Below are 14519 nucleotides of genomic sequence, written 5' to 3'. Positions count from 1 at the left end.
AGCTAGAGTTGGTTAAAACTTCCTGCTGCAGTTTGCTTGTTACTTCCTCTTAGCAAGCCTTCCCTGATGCCTGCAGGCTGGATAGTAGCGCCTCCTCCGTGATCCCACCAAGCCCTGGATGTTCCTCTCTCTACTCACTTAACCCATCGGATTATCCTGAGGTTTATACATTCTACTGGACTGTCCACTCTTGGAGCGTAAACAGCACATTATAAAACTTTCAGTATTTAGCAAACCAAAACCACACAGTAGCCATGGGCACCAATTCATTTGTTGAGCTGGGCAAACAAACAGTGAAAGTTGACAGAGAAGATAGCGAGTGTGAAAAGAAGACCAGAGGGATCTCTGCTTATAGCGTAAGGTAAGTCCCCAGCTTTTCTAGTCCTAGGAAATGCAGAACGTTCTCCCCGAGGTCTGAGTCCCAGCGGGATGTGGCTCACGTGTCTCTTCCAGGGAAGACAGAAAGGCGCAATGGAGGCTTGGGAAGTGGGAGATGGCCTCAGCTCTGGAGGAAAGGGGGTGTCCCCTACCACTTTGTGGGGACAAGTTGGGTGGAACGACTTACCCGGAGCTTCCTGCCAAAGATGGTAACTTTGCCTTTAATCTGTTCCTTTCTTAGGCGCCACTCGATGGAGTTCAGGCCATTCTCCATGGGCAGAGAGATGTTGCAGCGCCCAATGGTGGGGGTGATGGTGCCCGCTAGGACGTGGGGCTCGCTGTGGAAGCTGACGCCCATCCCGTTGGCGTACATGACCCGCAGGGTACCGTTGTTGCAGAGCTGGTAGCTGTTCCGCACTTGATCTGGAGAAATGTAAGTGGGGGGCGGGGAGAGGGAAATAAATTATCCACTCTGTTAGTCACGAGAGAACAGAACCCCTATTTTTATAGGTTTCCATGGTACTTTGCAGCTGTCAGTGTAAGGCTGCCTTCAATTAGCACACACGCAATGTTAAGGTGAGTAGCAGAGATGCCACTGATCCACAGAAAGAAAAACATTATTAATATGTGGCACTCCAGAAATAATTATGCTGTGATATTTTTCTTTTACTCACGGAAGACTATGAATAGTACATTTAAAGACGCCTCTTGCCTACACAATTCGTGTCAATCAAATCCCTGATCTTTAACATATATATTTTAGCTTAAATGGAACAAAATAAAGGAAAACTACTTAAAAAAATTTTTTTTTCTCCTTTCGCCTACCATCTAGAGGCTGATGGTCTACCATAGGTAGGTCAGCTCCACTGCAAATCAAGTCTAGGATTCTTTGAGAAAACAAAGAGAAAAAGCAACCTTCCTGCCCCTCATGCATTTGCTGCTGACTCCACTGTGATGCCATCTCCACTCCAGAGGAATCTGAAGAGACTCAACTAGCACGAGGGAGACCGAGCCAGTGGGTGCTGATAACATGCGTGTCTTCCCAAATGGAATCTACGCTAGTCAGTCAGACTTCTGACCTTTTCCTTTATCGAAAAGTTCCAGGTAGGAAATGTGAGTCGGAGACTCCTTTTATAGATACGATGCTTCCTGATTATTTGGGCAGAGGAGTCCAGCTGGGCTGGCCTCTGAGGTGCTGGCTTTTGGGGTAGTGCGCACCGGTCACGACCGCAGCCATCGTGCAGAAGGACAAAATCTACATCATCAATCATCTGGCAGAGCAGAAATAGAGTCATGGAAACAGGCTCTGTCGTGGGATAAATAGTCCAGCAATGACACCATTTATCTACCGAGAGGACACGTTTATCCTCGGCCAGTGGGCTAGCCCACCGACATTATATCTTCATTACCTGCACAATTCCTTTTCTTGCCAGTCTGTGCACTTGTCCTGGACTGTATGTCATGTCGAACAGCAAGAGTAACCACGAGGTGGTCAGAAACCTTTGAGGTCTTGGCAAGGGACTGCTAAAGGGCTCTGTGACTGTAACAAACAACCCACTCATCACACAAACGCTTGGAAGAAAGGGAGAATCAGAATGGGACCAAAAAAAAGGTGGGCTCAAGAGACTAAAACCACCTTTGAGAAGGTAACTGTGTGTGTTGGGTTGGTAGGGAGTGCTGGTGATGGAGAGGTGGGGGCAGAGTACAGAGGGATGAAGGTTTTCACATAAATACGTAGACATTTCCAAATATCCAGCCATTTGGTTTGGTATCGATGACATTCTCCTGCATCTGATTAAGTCCTTTTCTACAAGACTGACCTCTTGTAGAGTTAGTCTGCTATGGACTAAAACAGCAAGCTGAGGGGTGGGAGGTCTCTGGAAGTCCTCCCAGGCTTGGTAACTCACACCTGCCTCTGGCCTTGGCTGAGTCTCGGGGTGAGGTGTGGTGGTAGGTGAGGGGCTTACCTTGTACCACTGTGTAGGAGGCCTCCACAGAAGACAGGTTGGTAATGACAGTGACATCGTCGTCACGGTTGGAGTTCTCAATGTCAATGGTGATGGATTTCTCCATTTCCCGGTGTAGGCTGGTCACCACCCCTGTGGGGCGTGTCACATTGGTTAGGCGGCCCTCGTGGTCATAGCTGGAGAACAGACACACGGTTAGAAACACAGTTCCTGGGACTGAAGGCTTCCCCAACACTCAGAACCACACAAGGGACAGACTCACTCATGGTGCCAGAGAAAGAGAGAAACGGGAAGGTGGGGTGGCCAGGTGGTGAAGCACGCTGGGGCTCCTCGTCACAATCAATCATCAAAACTCCAGCCTGCCCTGAGAAACGGTGATGCTTTTTTCTACTACCCACACTACCCACTGATTGATAGATACACCTGAAAACATACATTTCACCTTAGGCAGGGGGTACTTACGTTTTCCCAAGTTAGTTAGTGAGAACAGCAACTTTATGCTCAGCTTTATGCTCTTTCTTTAATTTGTGTTCCACAAATTAAAGAGGACTGAATAATGAACAAATAAAATCTGAACAGACCAATTACTAGTAAGGAGATTGAATCAGGAATCAAAAACCTCCCACCAAGCAAACAAAACAAAATCCAGGCTCACTCGGCTTCACTGCTGAATTCTGCTAAACATTCAAAGAAGAAGAATTAATTAATAATACCAATTATTTTCAAACTCTTCCAAAAAATAAAGGGGAGGGAACACTCCAAAGTCATTTTACAAGGCCAGCATTACCCTGATACCAAAATCAGCTAGGGACACTGCAAGAAAAGAAAATTACAAGCCAATGTCTCTCTCTCTCTCTAAACAACATAAATGCAAGAATCCTCAACAAACAAAATATTAGCAAACCGAATTCAACAGTACATTAAAAGGCTCATACACCATAATTAAGTGGGATTTATTCTAGGGAATGCAAGGATGGTTCACATCAGCAAATCAATCAATGTGAAATACCACATTAACAAAATGAAGGAACAAACCGTATTATCATCATCTGAATAGATGCAGAAAAAATTAGACAAAATTTACAAGAAAAACTCTCAACAACGTGGGTATAGAGGGAACATACCTCAGCATACTAAAAGCCCACAGCTAACATCATATGCAATGGTAAAAAGCTGACAGTTTTTCCTCTAAGATCAGGAACAAGACAAAGGATGCCACTGTATTCAACATAGTATTGGAAGTCTTATCCAGAGCAATTAGGCAAGGGAAAAAAGGCATCCAAATTAGAAAGGCAGAAGTTAAACTGTCATTATTTGTATATGACAACATAGAGAAAACCCTAAAAACTTCACCCAAAAATCTGTTGGAATAAATAAACTCAGTAAAAGCTGCAGGATACAAAATCAATATATAAAATCTGTTGTGTTTCTATATACTAATAAGCTACCAGAAAGAGAAATTTTTAAAAACCATTTATAATTAATTGCATCAAAAAAAGAATAAAATACCTAGGAATAAAGTTAACCAAGGGGCAAAAGGCCTGTACACTGTTATAAGACACTGATGAAAGAACTCAAAGAATACACAAATAAATGAAAAGATAGATAGATAGATAGGCCATGCTTATGGATTGGAAGAATTGTCCATATTACTCAAAGCAATTCCCTATATGGCATTCTTCACAGAAATAGAACAAACAAACACTCCTAAAATTTGTATGGAACCACAGATAGATAGATATCCAACGTAACCTTAAGAAAGCACAAAGCCAGAGGCATCAGGCTCCCTGATTTCATCTGGTGTGGCACTGGAATAAAAAACAGCCACACAGACCAATGGAACAGAATCGAGAGCCCAGATATAAACCCACACATACATGGTCAATTAACTTATGACAAAGGAGCCTAGAATATACAATGGGGGAAAGGACAGTCTCTTCAAAACGTGGTGTTGGGAAAACTGGACAGCCACATGGAAAAGAATGAAACACTATCTTATGCCACTCACTCACAAAATTAACCCAAAGGGATGAAAAACTTGACTGTAAGACCTGAAACCATAAAACTCCTAGAAGTAAATATAGGCGGTAAGCTCTGTGACATTAGTGTTCGTGATTTTTTTTGTTTGTTGTTTTGCATTTGACACAAAAGCAAAGGCAATAAAAGCACAAACCAACAAGTGGGATTATATCAAACTAAAAAGCTTTTGCCCAGCAAAGAAAATCATCCACAAAATAAGGCACTATACTGAATGAGAGAAAATATTTGCAAATCACTTATCTGATAAGGGAAGAATATCCAAAATATATAAAGAATTCATACAACTCAATAGCAAAAAATGCAAATAATTTGATTATAAAATAAGCAGAGGATCTGTATAGACATTTTCCCAAAGAAGACCCACAGATGGCCAACAGGTACATAAAAAGATGCTCATCATCGCTAATTAGTAGAGAAATAATACAAATCAAAACTCCAATGAGGTACCATCTCACACCAGTCAGTCAGAACGGCCATCGCCAAAAAATTTACAAACAATAAATGCTGGAATGCGTGTGGAGAAAAGGGAACCCTCCTACACTGTTGGTGGGAATGTAAATTGGTGCAGCCACTATGGAAAACAGTACGGAGGTTCCTCAAAAAACTAAAAATAGAGTTACCATATGATCCAGCAATCCCACTCCTGGGCGTATAGCTGGACAAAACTATACATGCACCCCTATGTTCAAAGCAGCACTATTCACAATAGCCAAAACATGGAAGCAACCTAAATGTCCATCGACAGAGAAATGGATAAAGAAGATATGGTACATATATACAGTGGAATACTACTCGGCCATAAAAAAAAGAATGAAATAATGCCATTTGCAGCAACATGGATGGAACTAGAGATTATCATACTAAGTAAGCCAGAAAAACCACATAATAATATCACTTATACGTGGAATCTAAAATATGACACAAATGGACCTATCCATGAAACAGAAACAGACTCGTAGACCTGGAGAACAGACTTGTGGTTGCCAACGGGAAGGTTGGGTGGGGGAGGGAAGGATTGGGAGTTTGGGATTAGCAGATGCAAACTGTTATATATAGGATGGATAAACAACAGGTCCTACTGTATAGCCCAGGAAACTACATTCAATATCCTGTGATAAACCATAATCGAAAAGAATATATATATGTATGTAAAACTGAATCACTTTGCTGTACAGCAGAAATTAACACAACGTTGTAAATCACCTATACATCAATAAAATAAATTTTAAAAGGTACAGATTTTCAGTTATAAAATAAATAAGTCATGGGGATGTAATATACAGCATGGTAACTATAGTTAATAATACTGTATTACCTATCTGAAAGTTGCTAAGAGAGTGGAACCTGAAAGTTCTCATCACAAGTAAGACATTTTTTTGTAACTATGGTGACAGACGTTAACTAGACTTACTGTGGTGATCATTTCACAATATATACAAATACTGAATCATTATGTTGTACCCCTGAAACTAATATAATGTTATATGTTAATTTTACCTCAATAAATAAGAAAAACAATTCTACGTGTATTGATATAGGGTGCTTAGTGTCCCCAACTCTTGCTGCCAAGTAGGGACAATGTGAGGAGTGTATTCTAGGAGCCCCAGGCAGCGATTTAATTCCAATCCACTGTATTACCTGGACACCTACAACGTATAGATTGCTGCGCTTCATTGTGAGATAAACAGTAGGAACTGGAGATTCTACTTTTGGGGAAGAGCGGATTGGGGTTGAGACCAGACTCTCAGGGGAGAGAGGGAGAAAAATAGATCTTCTTTAACTTTCAAGGAAGATTCCGCTTCCGATACCCATGGAGTATCTCCAGATTCAGGTCTCTTTGCAAATAAGTCTGCACATCCTGGCAAGGAGTTATGAGTTCCAGTAATGGGACCTCACAGCGACCCAGTGGAACCAGTCCTGCCTTGACTCATGTGGGGCTGGAGGCTGCGTCTGACTCATTTCTTCAACGTCTATTCACTGAGTTCCTACTATGTGCCAGGCACTGTTCAAGGCTCTGGGGACACGGCTAGGAACAAAATGGACGAAAATCCTTGCCATCATGATGTGTGCAAGCTAGATGGAGAGAGTCAAAATAAACTGAAGTCTAAACTATAGTGTATGTCACACACTATTGCTACTAGGTATAAAAGAGATAACTAATGAGAACCTACTGTACAGCACAGAGAACTCTACTCAGTGCTCTGTGGTGACCTAAATGGGAAGGAAATCCAAAAAAAGAGGGAATATATGTACACGTAGAGCTGATTCACTTTGCTGTACAGCAGAAACTAGCACAACATTGTAAAGCAACTATACTCCAATAAAAATTAATACAAATATATAGAGTATGTCAGATGGTGACAAATGGAAAGGATTAAAATCAAGGCGGGAGAAGAGAGAGCACGTGTAGTGGTGGTTGTAATTTTAAGTACAGTCCTGCGACTGTCAGGAATACAGGCCTCTCCCCCCCAGTCCGAGAACTTAGCAGACACCACAGAACTTCCAGAAGGCATTCCCATGTCTGCTCCATTCCTGCCGAGCTCTCCGTGAGGCACTTTCCAACACAAAGAGGAGGTGGGAGAAAGGTAACAGTTAAAGGGACCCATTCCAGGCTCCTTGAATTGCAATGCCTGCTTATTCTAGGAAGGAACTCTTGAACCCTACTCCATGGAAAGGCAACTTCCATCCCTCCCTCCCTCCCTCTGATCCGATATTCACTCCTTCCCCAGTTGCTTGGTTGGGAGGAGTTGCTCAGGACTGGAATAGCCCTTTACAGTTTCTCTCTTCTGGAGGGCCTGTCCTTGAGGGTGACGTGTTTTCTGTTCCTCTGGGCCCCAGGTTTACTAAGGCAGGCTCTGCCCAGGCAGGGGATGGGGGCGGGGCAGAAGTACGGGGGCATGGGGAGAGAGCGGGATAAATTCAAAGCGGAGTAGTAAGGAAAGACCAAATGTGAAAACTGCATTCTTCAATTCTGCTTCTCCAAAATGAATCTCCACCTACCTGACTCCTGTATGCACTATGCAATTGGTTGTTTGGAATCTGAGGGGGTCGGATGGAGATAGAGGTGTGATAAATCAATTGTTTCTCTCAATCCCATTAGCATCTACCCTTTGTTGAATTTCTATATGCCAGGTGCTTTGCTAATTTCTAAAAGTATCAATATATCATCTCAGTGAATTGTCACAGTGCCCCTATACGATTTGCATTATTATCCCCACTTGACAGATGTATGGACATTGAGGCTCAGAGAGGTTAAGTAACTTGTCCAAAGTCAATAAGTAAGTATATGGCATTCATATCCTTGTCTTCCTGACTCCAAGATCCAGGAGCTTTCTGGTATACTGTGCTGTCTTCTGGGGAAAGCTGTGAAAACCTGTGTTCTCTCAGAGATATACCTAGACCAGGCTACATCTTCTATCAGGACCCAGTGGCCTACATCTGGGGAAAGTTAAATTCCAAGGCTGGGGCTTCCTGGAACTTTCTGAAACCGACTGACCATCGAATAGGGCCAGGATAATTCAATAGGGTTATTTTTCCTCACCTTTCTCTCCCGCTCCCAGAGTCAATGAGGAATTTGTCTTTTGGGGTTGTACCTTCCCCCAACTTTTGGGACAGGTGAGTTCCCTTTTGGAATCCAAAGGAAGGCAGGAGTTCCCAATTCTACTCACAGCCCCGCTTCAGGACACTGGTGTGTCACGCAAAGAACGCGAGACTTGGAGATCTGGATTTGAGTCCTGCTGCACCACTGACTCTCTGTGTGGCCTTGGGGGCCAGGGTGACGGGGTGGTGGTGGCTTCACGTCTCTGAGCCTCAATTTCTTTATCCATAAAATGAGGATAATCACACCTGTACTTAGAAGGTCGTTGTGACAGGTGGGCAGACGAAAGGCTTCTCTACCTATAAAGCACTATGCAGAAGGAAGGTGTGCTTACAAGCACTCACTGAAGGACAGACTGTTTTCTAAGAGCCCCAAGGCCTCTGTGTGGTTTTGTCCATCACTCTTAACTCCTTTGTCAAAAGTTTTCGCTAAGGCTACTGCGGTCCCCACGGGAAGTAGAGTCTGTCTCTGATTTTTTTTTTTTTTTTTTGTCTCTGATTTTTAAACGACCAACTTGCTGACCATTTGTAAAAAATACCACAAAACAGAAAGAAATTACCGTCTTTTTTAGGAGGCCAAGAAAGCCATACGCACTGAACCCCTACAATGGAGAACGTATGATAATTTACCAACTCAACGGTATGGGAAAAAAAGCAGCTCTTCATATCAAGAGAGAAAAAAATTATGCTTCCATGTAACTTCTGAACGAACATTAGAAAAAAAAAAACCAAACAAAAAAAACCTTAACCTTGTTTTCGTTCAGCTAGGGGCCCCTTCTGGAAAATACTCTCCCAGGTAGAGTTCCTGTCTCAGGATGCACCTCAGTCTGAATGAACTTTGTTACTACAGCCTCTTAAGTCAGGCCTACTTCAGACTGGCCTCCTGAGGGTGACACCAGTTCTCTCTGAAATGCACTGGGTCTTCAGGTGCAACTTCCAGAAGAGAAGATGAGAATCTAGGAGGCGTTTGGGTTAAAGTGTAGCTTTAGCCTAACTTGGTGTGAGAGCTAAAGACGGCACTTAGATGGTGCCTTCAGGGACAGAGTCACTGGCTGGTAAAGTGTGATCAAGCCCCAGGGTCTGAAGGATATTAGGGTGCTTCAGAAGTCTGAGAAAGACAGCTTGGCCCAAAGAAGGAAGGAGCAAGGGCAAGCAATTCTGCAGTGCAGCCAGTTTCCAGGAGGTGGCAACAGCTTCCTTTACATTCTCCCAAACCCTCCGGAATGCAAACAGGAAGTGCACATCCCTGAAAGTAAAACCGATCAACAACGAGGTCTTCTGTTCTCTCCCCTGCCCCTCTTTCCGTCTTTGACAACACCTTGCCAACTCACTAAATTCTCAGCTGGCAGCAGCAGCTAGACGGAAAGCAAGCAACGACTCCAAATATAGACTGGTTAACCGGATCCTTCACCAACAAGGAGAGCCAGATACTTAGAAATTCCATCCCTGTCTCAGCCAGCGAATCATGCCTTAGCGATTTCCTCCCGCCAGCATCCCACTGGTTAATACCTGCAGCAGCAGGCAGCTGGACCAAGAACCGCCTGCAGGAGCGAGGGAAAACAGCTTTTTGGGAAAACAAACAGCGGGACTATCAAGTATGAGATAATTGTTAGGGGAAATATGCCCAGCTCTCACATCTTTTAATATACCTAGCACTTTATCTGTATTGATCTGCTTCTGCTAAAGAGGAAATTCAGAGTTTATCTACCTGTCTGTGCAATCAAGTGTGTTGCCGCACCTATCGGCAAATTACAGGAGCCCCACCAGGATCTTGCCTTTTAGTTTCTAATTTCCGCACCCATGGCAAACATGAATAATCAGCAAAGTTAATCAACACTTGATCTCTCAGGCGCTGTGCGTGTCCAATATCCTGAAATTGGAATGGCAAGCAGGCAACAGGCATTCCCAACTCTTGTAGGGGAGATGTTCAACACCAGACACCCAATAGTGCAAATCATTTAGGAGTCAGGGGACAGGAGTATCCTGGGGCGTTCAAGTTAGGAAGACAACACGAGTAAACAACTCTAAAAGCTACACGGACGGCCAGTCCTGATGCCAGCGAGGGTAGGGTGAGTATTCTTAGGAACCACTTAAAAAACCTACTTACTCATAGAAAGTCGTCCATCCGGTTTCATCACTCTTGGTGGCTAGGAGGCCAGTGTTCCCATCGTAGGTCATGAGGCCAAGCTCCAAGTTCTGCGTGGACACGACTTTGAGACCTCCATTGGTGCCCACCGTGAGAGTGATGATCTGGTGGTCAGGCATGAGAAGGTGGCGGGGCATGCCACTGCTGTCCCGACGGATCTTCAGGGAATTTCCATTATTGTCAATCAACTCAGTGACATCATTGTCGGCACCATACGTGAAATTGTACAAGTACTCCCCCGTCACCAGGCTCACAGTGTACTGGTGGATGCCATCGGCGTTGAAGACGTACAACTCCTGTTCCCCGGGGGAGGCAGCCTCATACTGGTTGAAAGTGTTCAGAACGGGCTTGTTCTTGCTGACCGCCCTGATCCGAATATTTCCGAGGTCTGCGACGTAGATGGTACCATCGGGAGCTACAGCTAAGGATGACGGGGAGTTCAAGACGGCATCAGTCGCGTAGGCATCATCTCCTGAGTAGCAGTTGCAATTGACATCGTTTTTGCAGTCGCAGTCGGAGGCCGCCCCCGCTAAGAGGCAGATCTCCCCATTGGTTGTTACCTGGCGTAGACGGTTAATCTTCTTCTCGTCTGTCTCGGTGATATAGAGGACCCCAGTGTGAGAGAGGGCAATGGCACTGGCGGACTCCAGAGCAGAGTGAATGGCTAGTTTGCTGAGCGAGTAGTCAATGCCAGGAACCTGGCAGTGCATGGGGCGTCCCGCAATGATGCTGACTTGGTGGTTCTCGGTGATGCGAAGGATGACGTTGTTCTCTAGAACATACAGGGAGTTGTCCATGGGGTTGATGGCAAGGTCTGTTGGCCATTCCAGCCGAACCTGTGGATGATATGGCACCAAATTCAAGAACAGCCTCTAACGTGCTCTATGTTTAACCACGTAGGGCACGTCTATTGATTTTATGCAACTGGGAGAAAAGACTTACTTTTTTTTTTTTTTTTACTAACACACTGTACGAGACGCGCCCATCATGGAACCACTTGCTTATTGCCTATGCTGGGTGTGCGTGATAGCGAAGAAGTAACTTGGAACAGACATCTCCTGCTCCGTCACCTGCTGTGGCTAGAGTAGGTCACCAGTTCTACCCATGATGCTCTTGACAGCCCCAGGTAATTGGACCAGGGTCAGAGTCATCACATACAGTCAGGTGGTTCACAGCACAGAGGGCTAGTGTAATGCAGCCCATACTCCGCTCACCAAGTTGTGGGCCTGAGGAGGCTAGGTTCATTTAGAGGAGGCATCTTTATCTGATTCACGACAAGGAGCCACGCGGTTTAGAAGGTGTCCCTGACCCAAGGGCAGCCAATGCACGGGCTGGCCAGCGAACTACCACCTGAGTGTTTGCTTGAAAAAGTGAACTGGACCAAACACATCCCTTCTCTGCAGAATCTGAAATGAAAACCTCAGTAACTAGTGGTCAGTTAGTTGAGGAACTTGAGCTGAAATTAATGAAGTTGACCGAGGGTGGAAAAGGCCCTTTTGGAAGAGTAAACATAGACTCCAGGTTGTTTGAAGACCCTTATATTCAAGTCCCGTTTCTGTAAATCAACTATACTCCAATAAAAATTAAAAAAAAGAAGTATAAAGTCCCGTTTCTCCTGTGGTACATTTGAGTGAGCCTCTTTCTCTGCCAACAGGTAAGAACCTGGACTAAAAGACTGTCACTTGGGGGAACATCGCAGAGGGATCTGCTTTAGTCACTACCGTGCAAAGTAAAGGTTTATATAGTGAGGATGCAATCATTTCAGATTAACAGGGAAGTTCTGATTGACACATAATACTGTATGGTACATTCTCAAACCTGCGATAATGATGAAGAAGAAAGGTAATTACACAGTAACTCCTACCCTATAATCTGCCACGGCTGGAGTGTGTCACCAGCTCCACTCTTCTGAGCAGAATTTCCCTCTCCCATTCTCTTTTTCTACTTCTCTCTCATTTCTATCTGACATGTCCCGTTCCATCCTGCTGTCTAGTTCATCTTAAGCCTTCTGCAAACAAACCTGGGATCGGTATCTATATCTCCTCCTCCCACTGCACTTCCAACCCAAGCAGGCCCCAGGTGAGAACTTCAGGCTCAGAACCAGGTGTGGCATAGTGATGAGAAATGAGAGAGAGAGAGAGAGAGTCCCACCTGGGCCACGTCCATGCTGGAGTCACAGCTCAGTGGCCGGACAGCAGTGAGGTCATTGGAGCCCAGCAAGGTGGAGATGATTCCATTCTGGTCAACCTTGCGGATCATGGTGGCGTCGACAAAGTACATGAGCCCGTTCTTGTCAACTGCAATACCTGAGCAAGACAAAAACAGTGGGACTGCGTCTCTTGGCAAAGAGCAGGGCTGGTAGGATGGGGTTGGGGGTAGGGATGCCCTACCGGGCATTACCTTCTTGGATTAGGGACCTGACTGGAGTAGCACACTGAGAGCTGCGGCTCTCAATCTTTTAAGGTGATACCCTTTCTCAGGGGCACTGTGCTAGATCTGCCTAATTCCTGGGGCGCTGGCTGCTTCACCACGCAGCCAAAGAACGAAGCTTGGGCTGCAAATGAACTAAGGCTGCAAATGAGGGAATGGGGAGATCATTTTGCATCTGCTCTTTTTAGAAAAGATGTTATTTCCCAAGTTCACTGCTTAAAAAATTATTGGTAGTAAATTACTTGAATACCCTTCACAACTGACTGCAACAATAAGGCTGGGGAACAATGACCCTTGCAGTCACAAACTCCTAAGTCAACATATATCCCCCAGGAAGTATTCCCAATGAAGCCTTGACTCCATTGATACTCCGGGGGGAATGCTGGTCCTAGCACTCCCTTGGTAAGAGGCAGACAGCAGCTTCTATTGCTTTTGCATTTTCACCCCAGTGCGCAAGCCCAAGGCTCCCCATCCTTATTTCATGCTGCTGTGTGCTTTCAGCATAGCTAAAAATGCTAACAAGAATTGGACCTTCAAATGACGGGTCCTTAACCTTCTTTCTTTCTTTTTTTTTTTTTAACATGCCCTTAACCTTCAGTTAGTCCTTTTCAAACAGAGATCCATCAGGGCCAAGAACCGCACCCCCCCCAAATCCAGGCCCTTGGAAATGATACCCGTTCTTAATTGCTACCATTATGGGGCATTTGCAAAATGTCAGGTACTGTGCTTTTGACTTTAGGTACACTATTATCTAACACAACAGCTGCAGAGTGGTTGGAGGCCCTCCTACCGGGCTCTGTTCTGTCTGCAGCCCACACAGCTGGCACTCTGGCTCGCGGAGAGCGAACATTTCCTTCTGACTCTCTGTGACTGGCGGCAGCCAGCAATCTCCAGGAGCAATCCACCCCACTTTCCACTTGTAGCCTAAAGACATTTGCGGGTGATGAAGTTTACTTCAAGTAAATAAATCCGGTTTCTTTAAGAAACATTTCACCCACACACCAAGCCATCTAGCAGAGTTAAATTATTCTAGGGGAAGCTGCGTTTGGGACTGCCTGGGCTTAGTTCAGTTCCAACAGGGAGGGAGCCATGTGTGTGGCAAGCTCTCTTTGGGGAAGGGCTTTCTTCCTCTGCAGGCTTTACCTCGAGGACTCATCAGGGTGGCATCCACAGCCTTGCCTCCATCCCCGCAGCGGGCTTCGTCGAAGGGCAAGCATTGCTCTCCCGTCCCTGCCACGACTTCTGAATTCCCAGCCAGGTCTTTAGCTCCGCTCAGAGACTTGACTCGGTAGATTCGCCGACTGTTGGTGTCAGACACATAGAGAGAGCCGGACACGGGGTCCACCGCCAGATAGTACTTGTGTGCTGGGTTGTTGCTTTAGGAGAAGAAGCACACAGAGGAATGAGAAGGGGCTATGCAGCTGGCCTCCTGGGTCAAAGAGATGACAGAAATCCCAGCAAGACTCTACCCACCTCCGCTGCCTTTCCACTTTAGTGAACTGGAAAGAATCTAACGTAATAAGTTAGTGTTCTAACATATCATGGCTCTTAGCTGCTTCTAATTGGACTTAAGCTCCTCACGCTATCAGAGAATTCATCGCTTCCCTTCATGCTAGAATACCATTGCTTCATTTAGCTGTTGCGCAAGATCTCACTCTGATACTGCTTTTGTGTTTGTGTTTTGTGGTTGCCAGCCTCCTTTCTTTCCCCCGTGGGTTTACTATGTTCGCGAGTGGGGCTGAGGAACACTTCCACGGGACAATGTCCTCTTTTTAATCTATGCTTCCTCAGTGCCTCCAAGGTACTAGATCATGAATACTGGGGTAACCTGGAGTTTTCCTAACTTCGTGATCTTCTCTACTGTTCCTCGGTGTGGATATGAACAAAGTTGGTATCTTGTGTGATGACATGTGATATCTTGCCGATATCATGTCCAGAATCTGAACTGTAAAGGAAGGAGA

General features: G+C 45.1%; 1 protein-coding gene and 1 long non-coding RNA gene across 8 annotated transcripts in view; one reads left to right on the top strand and one right to left on the bottom strand.

The window, feature by feature from the left end:
• TENM2 (teneurin transmembrane protein 2) overlaps positions 1–14519 on the bottom strand; it is a 998550-nt gene that overhangs the window by 58457 nt on the left and 925574 nt on the right. For all 4 annotated transcript variants that reach the window (XM_059917647.1, XM_059917648.1, XM_059917649.1 and 1 more), the window contains 5 exons: positions 13702–13934; positions 12280–12434; positions 10090–10964; positions 2346–2521; positions 566–801 (listed from right to left, as the gene is read on the bottom strand). In XM_059917647.1, coding sequence (XP_059773630.1) covers positions 566–801; positions 2346–2521; positions 10090–10964; positions 12280–12434; positions 13702–13934 — 1675 coding nt within the window. The remainder of the gene's footprint in view (positions 1–565; positions 802–2345; positions 2522–10089; positions 10965–12279; positions 12435–13701; positions 13935–14519) is intronic.
• The window catches only part of LOC132362696 (uncharacterized), an 89677-nt gene that overhangs the window by 72583 nt on the left and 2575 nt on the right, over positions 1–14519 (top strand). For 2 of the 4 annotated variants that reach the window (XR_009502442.1, XR_009502440.1), the window contains 3 exons: positions 54–361; positions 620–811; positions 1211–3788. This is a non-coding gene — a long non-coding RNA (uncharacterized LOC132362696). Of the gene's footprint in view, positions 1–53; positions 362–619; positions 812–1210; positions 3789–14519 lie in introns of those variants that run through there. The other 2 variants (XR_009502441.1, XR_009502443.1) reach the window with 2 other exon arrangements.

Source organism: Balaenoptera ricei, chromosome 3, assembly GCF_028023285.1.
Source record: "Balaenoptera ricei isolate mBalRic1 chromosome 3, mBalRic1.hap2, whole genome shotgun sequence".
Lineage (NCBI taxonomy): Eukaryota > Metazoa > Chordata > Mammalia > Artiodactyla > Balaenopteridae > Balaenoptera > Balaenoptera ricei.
The sequence above is the reverse complement of the archived record's forward strand: the minus strand, read 5'-3'. Positions and strand labels throughout refer to the sequence as shown.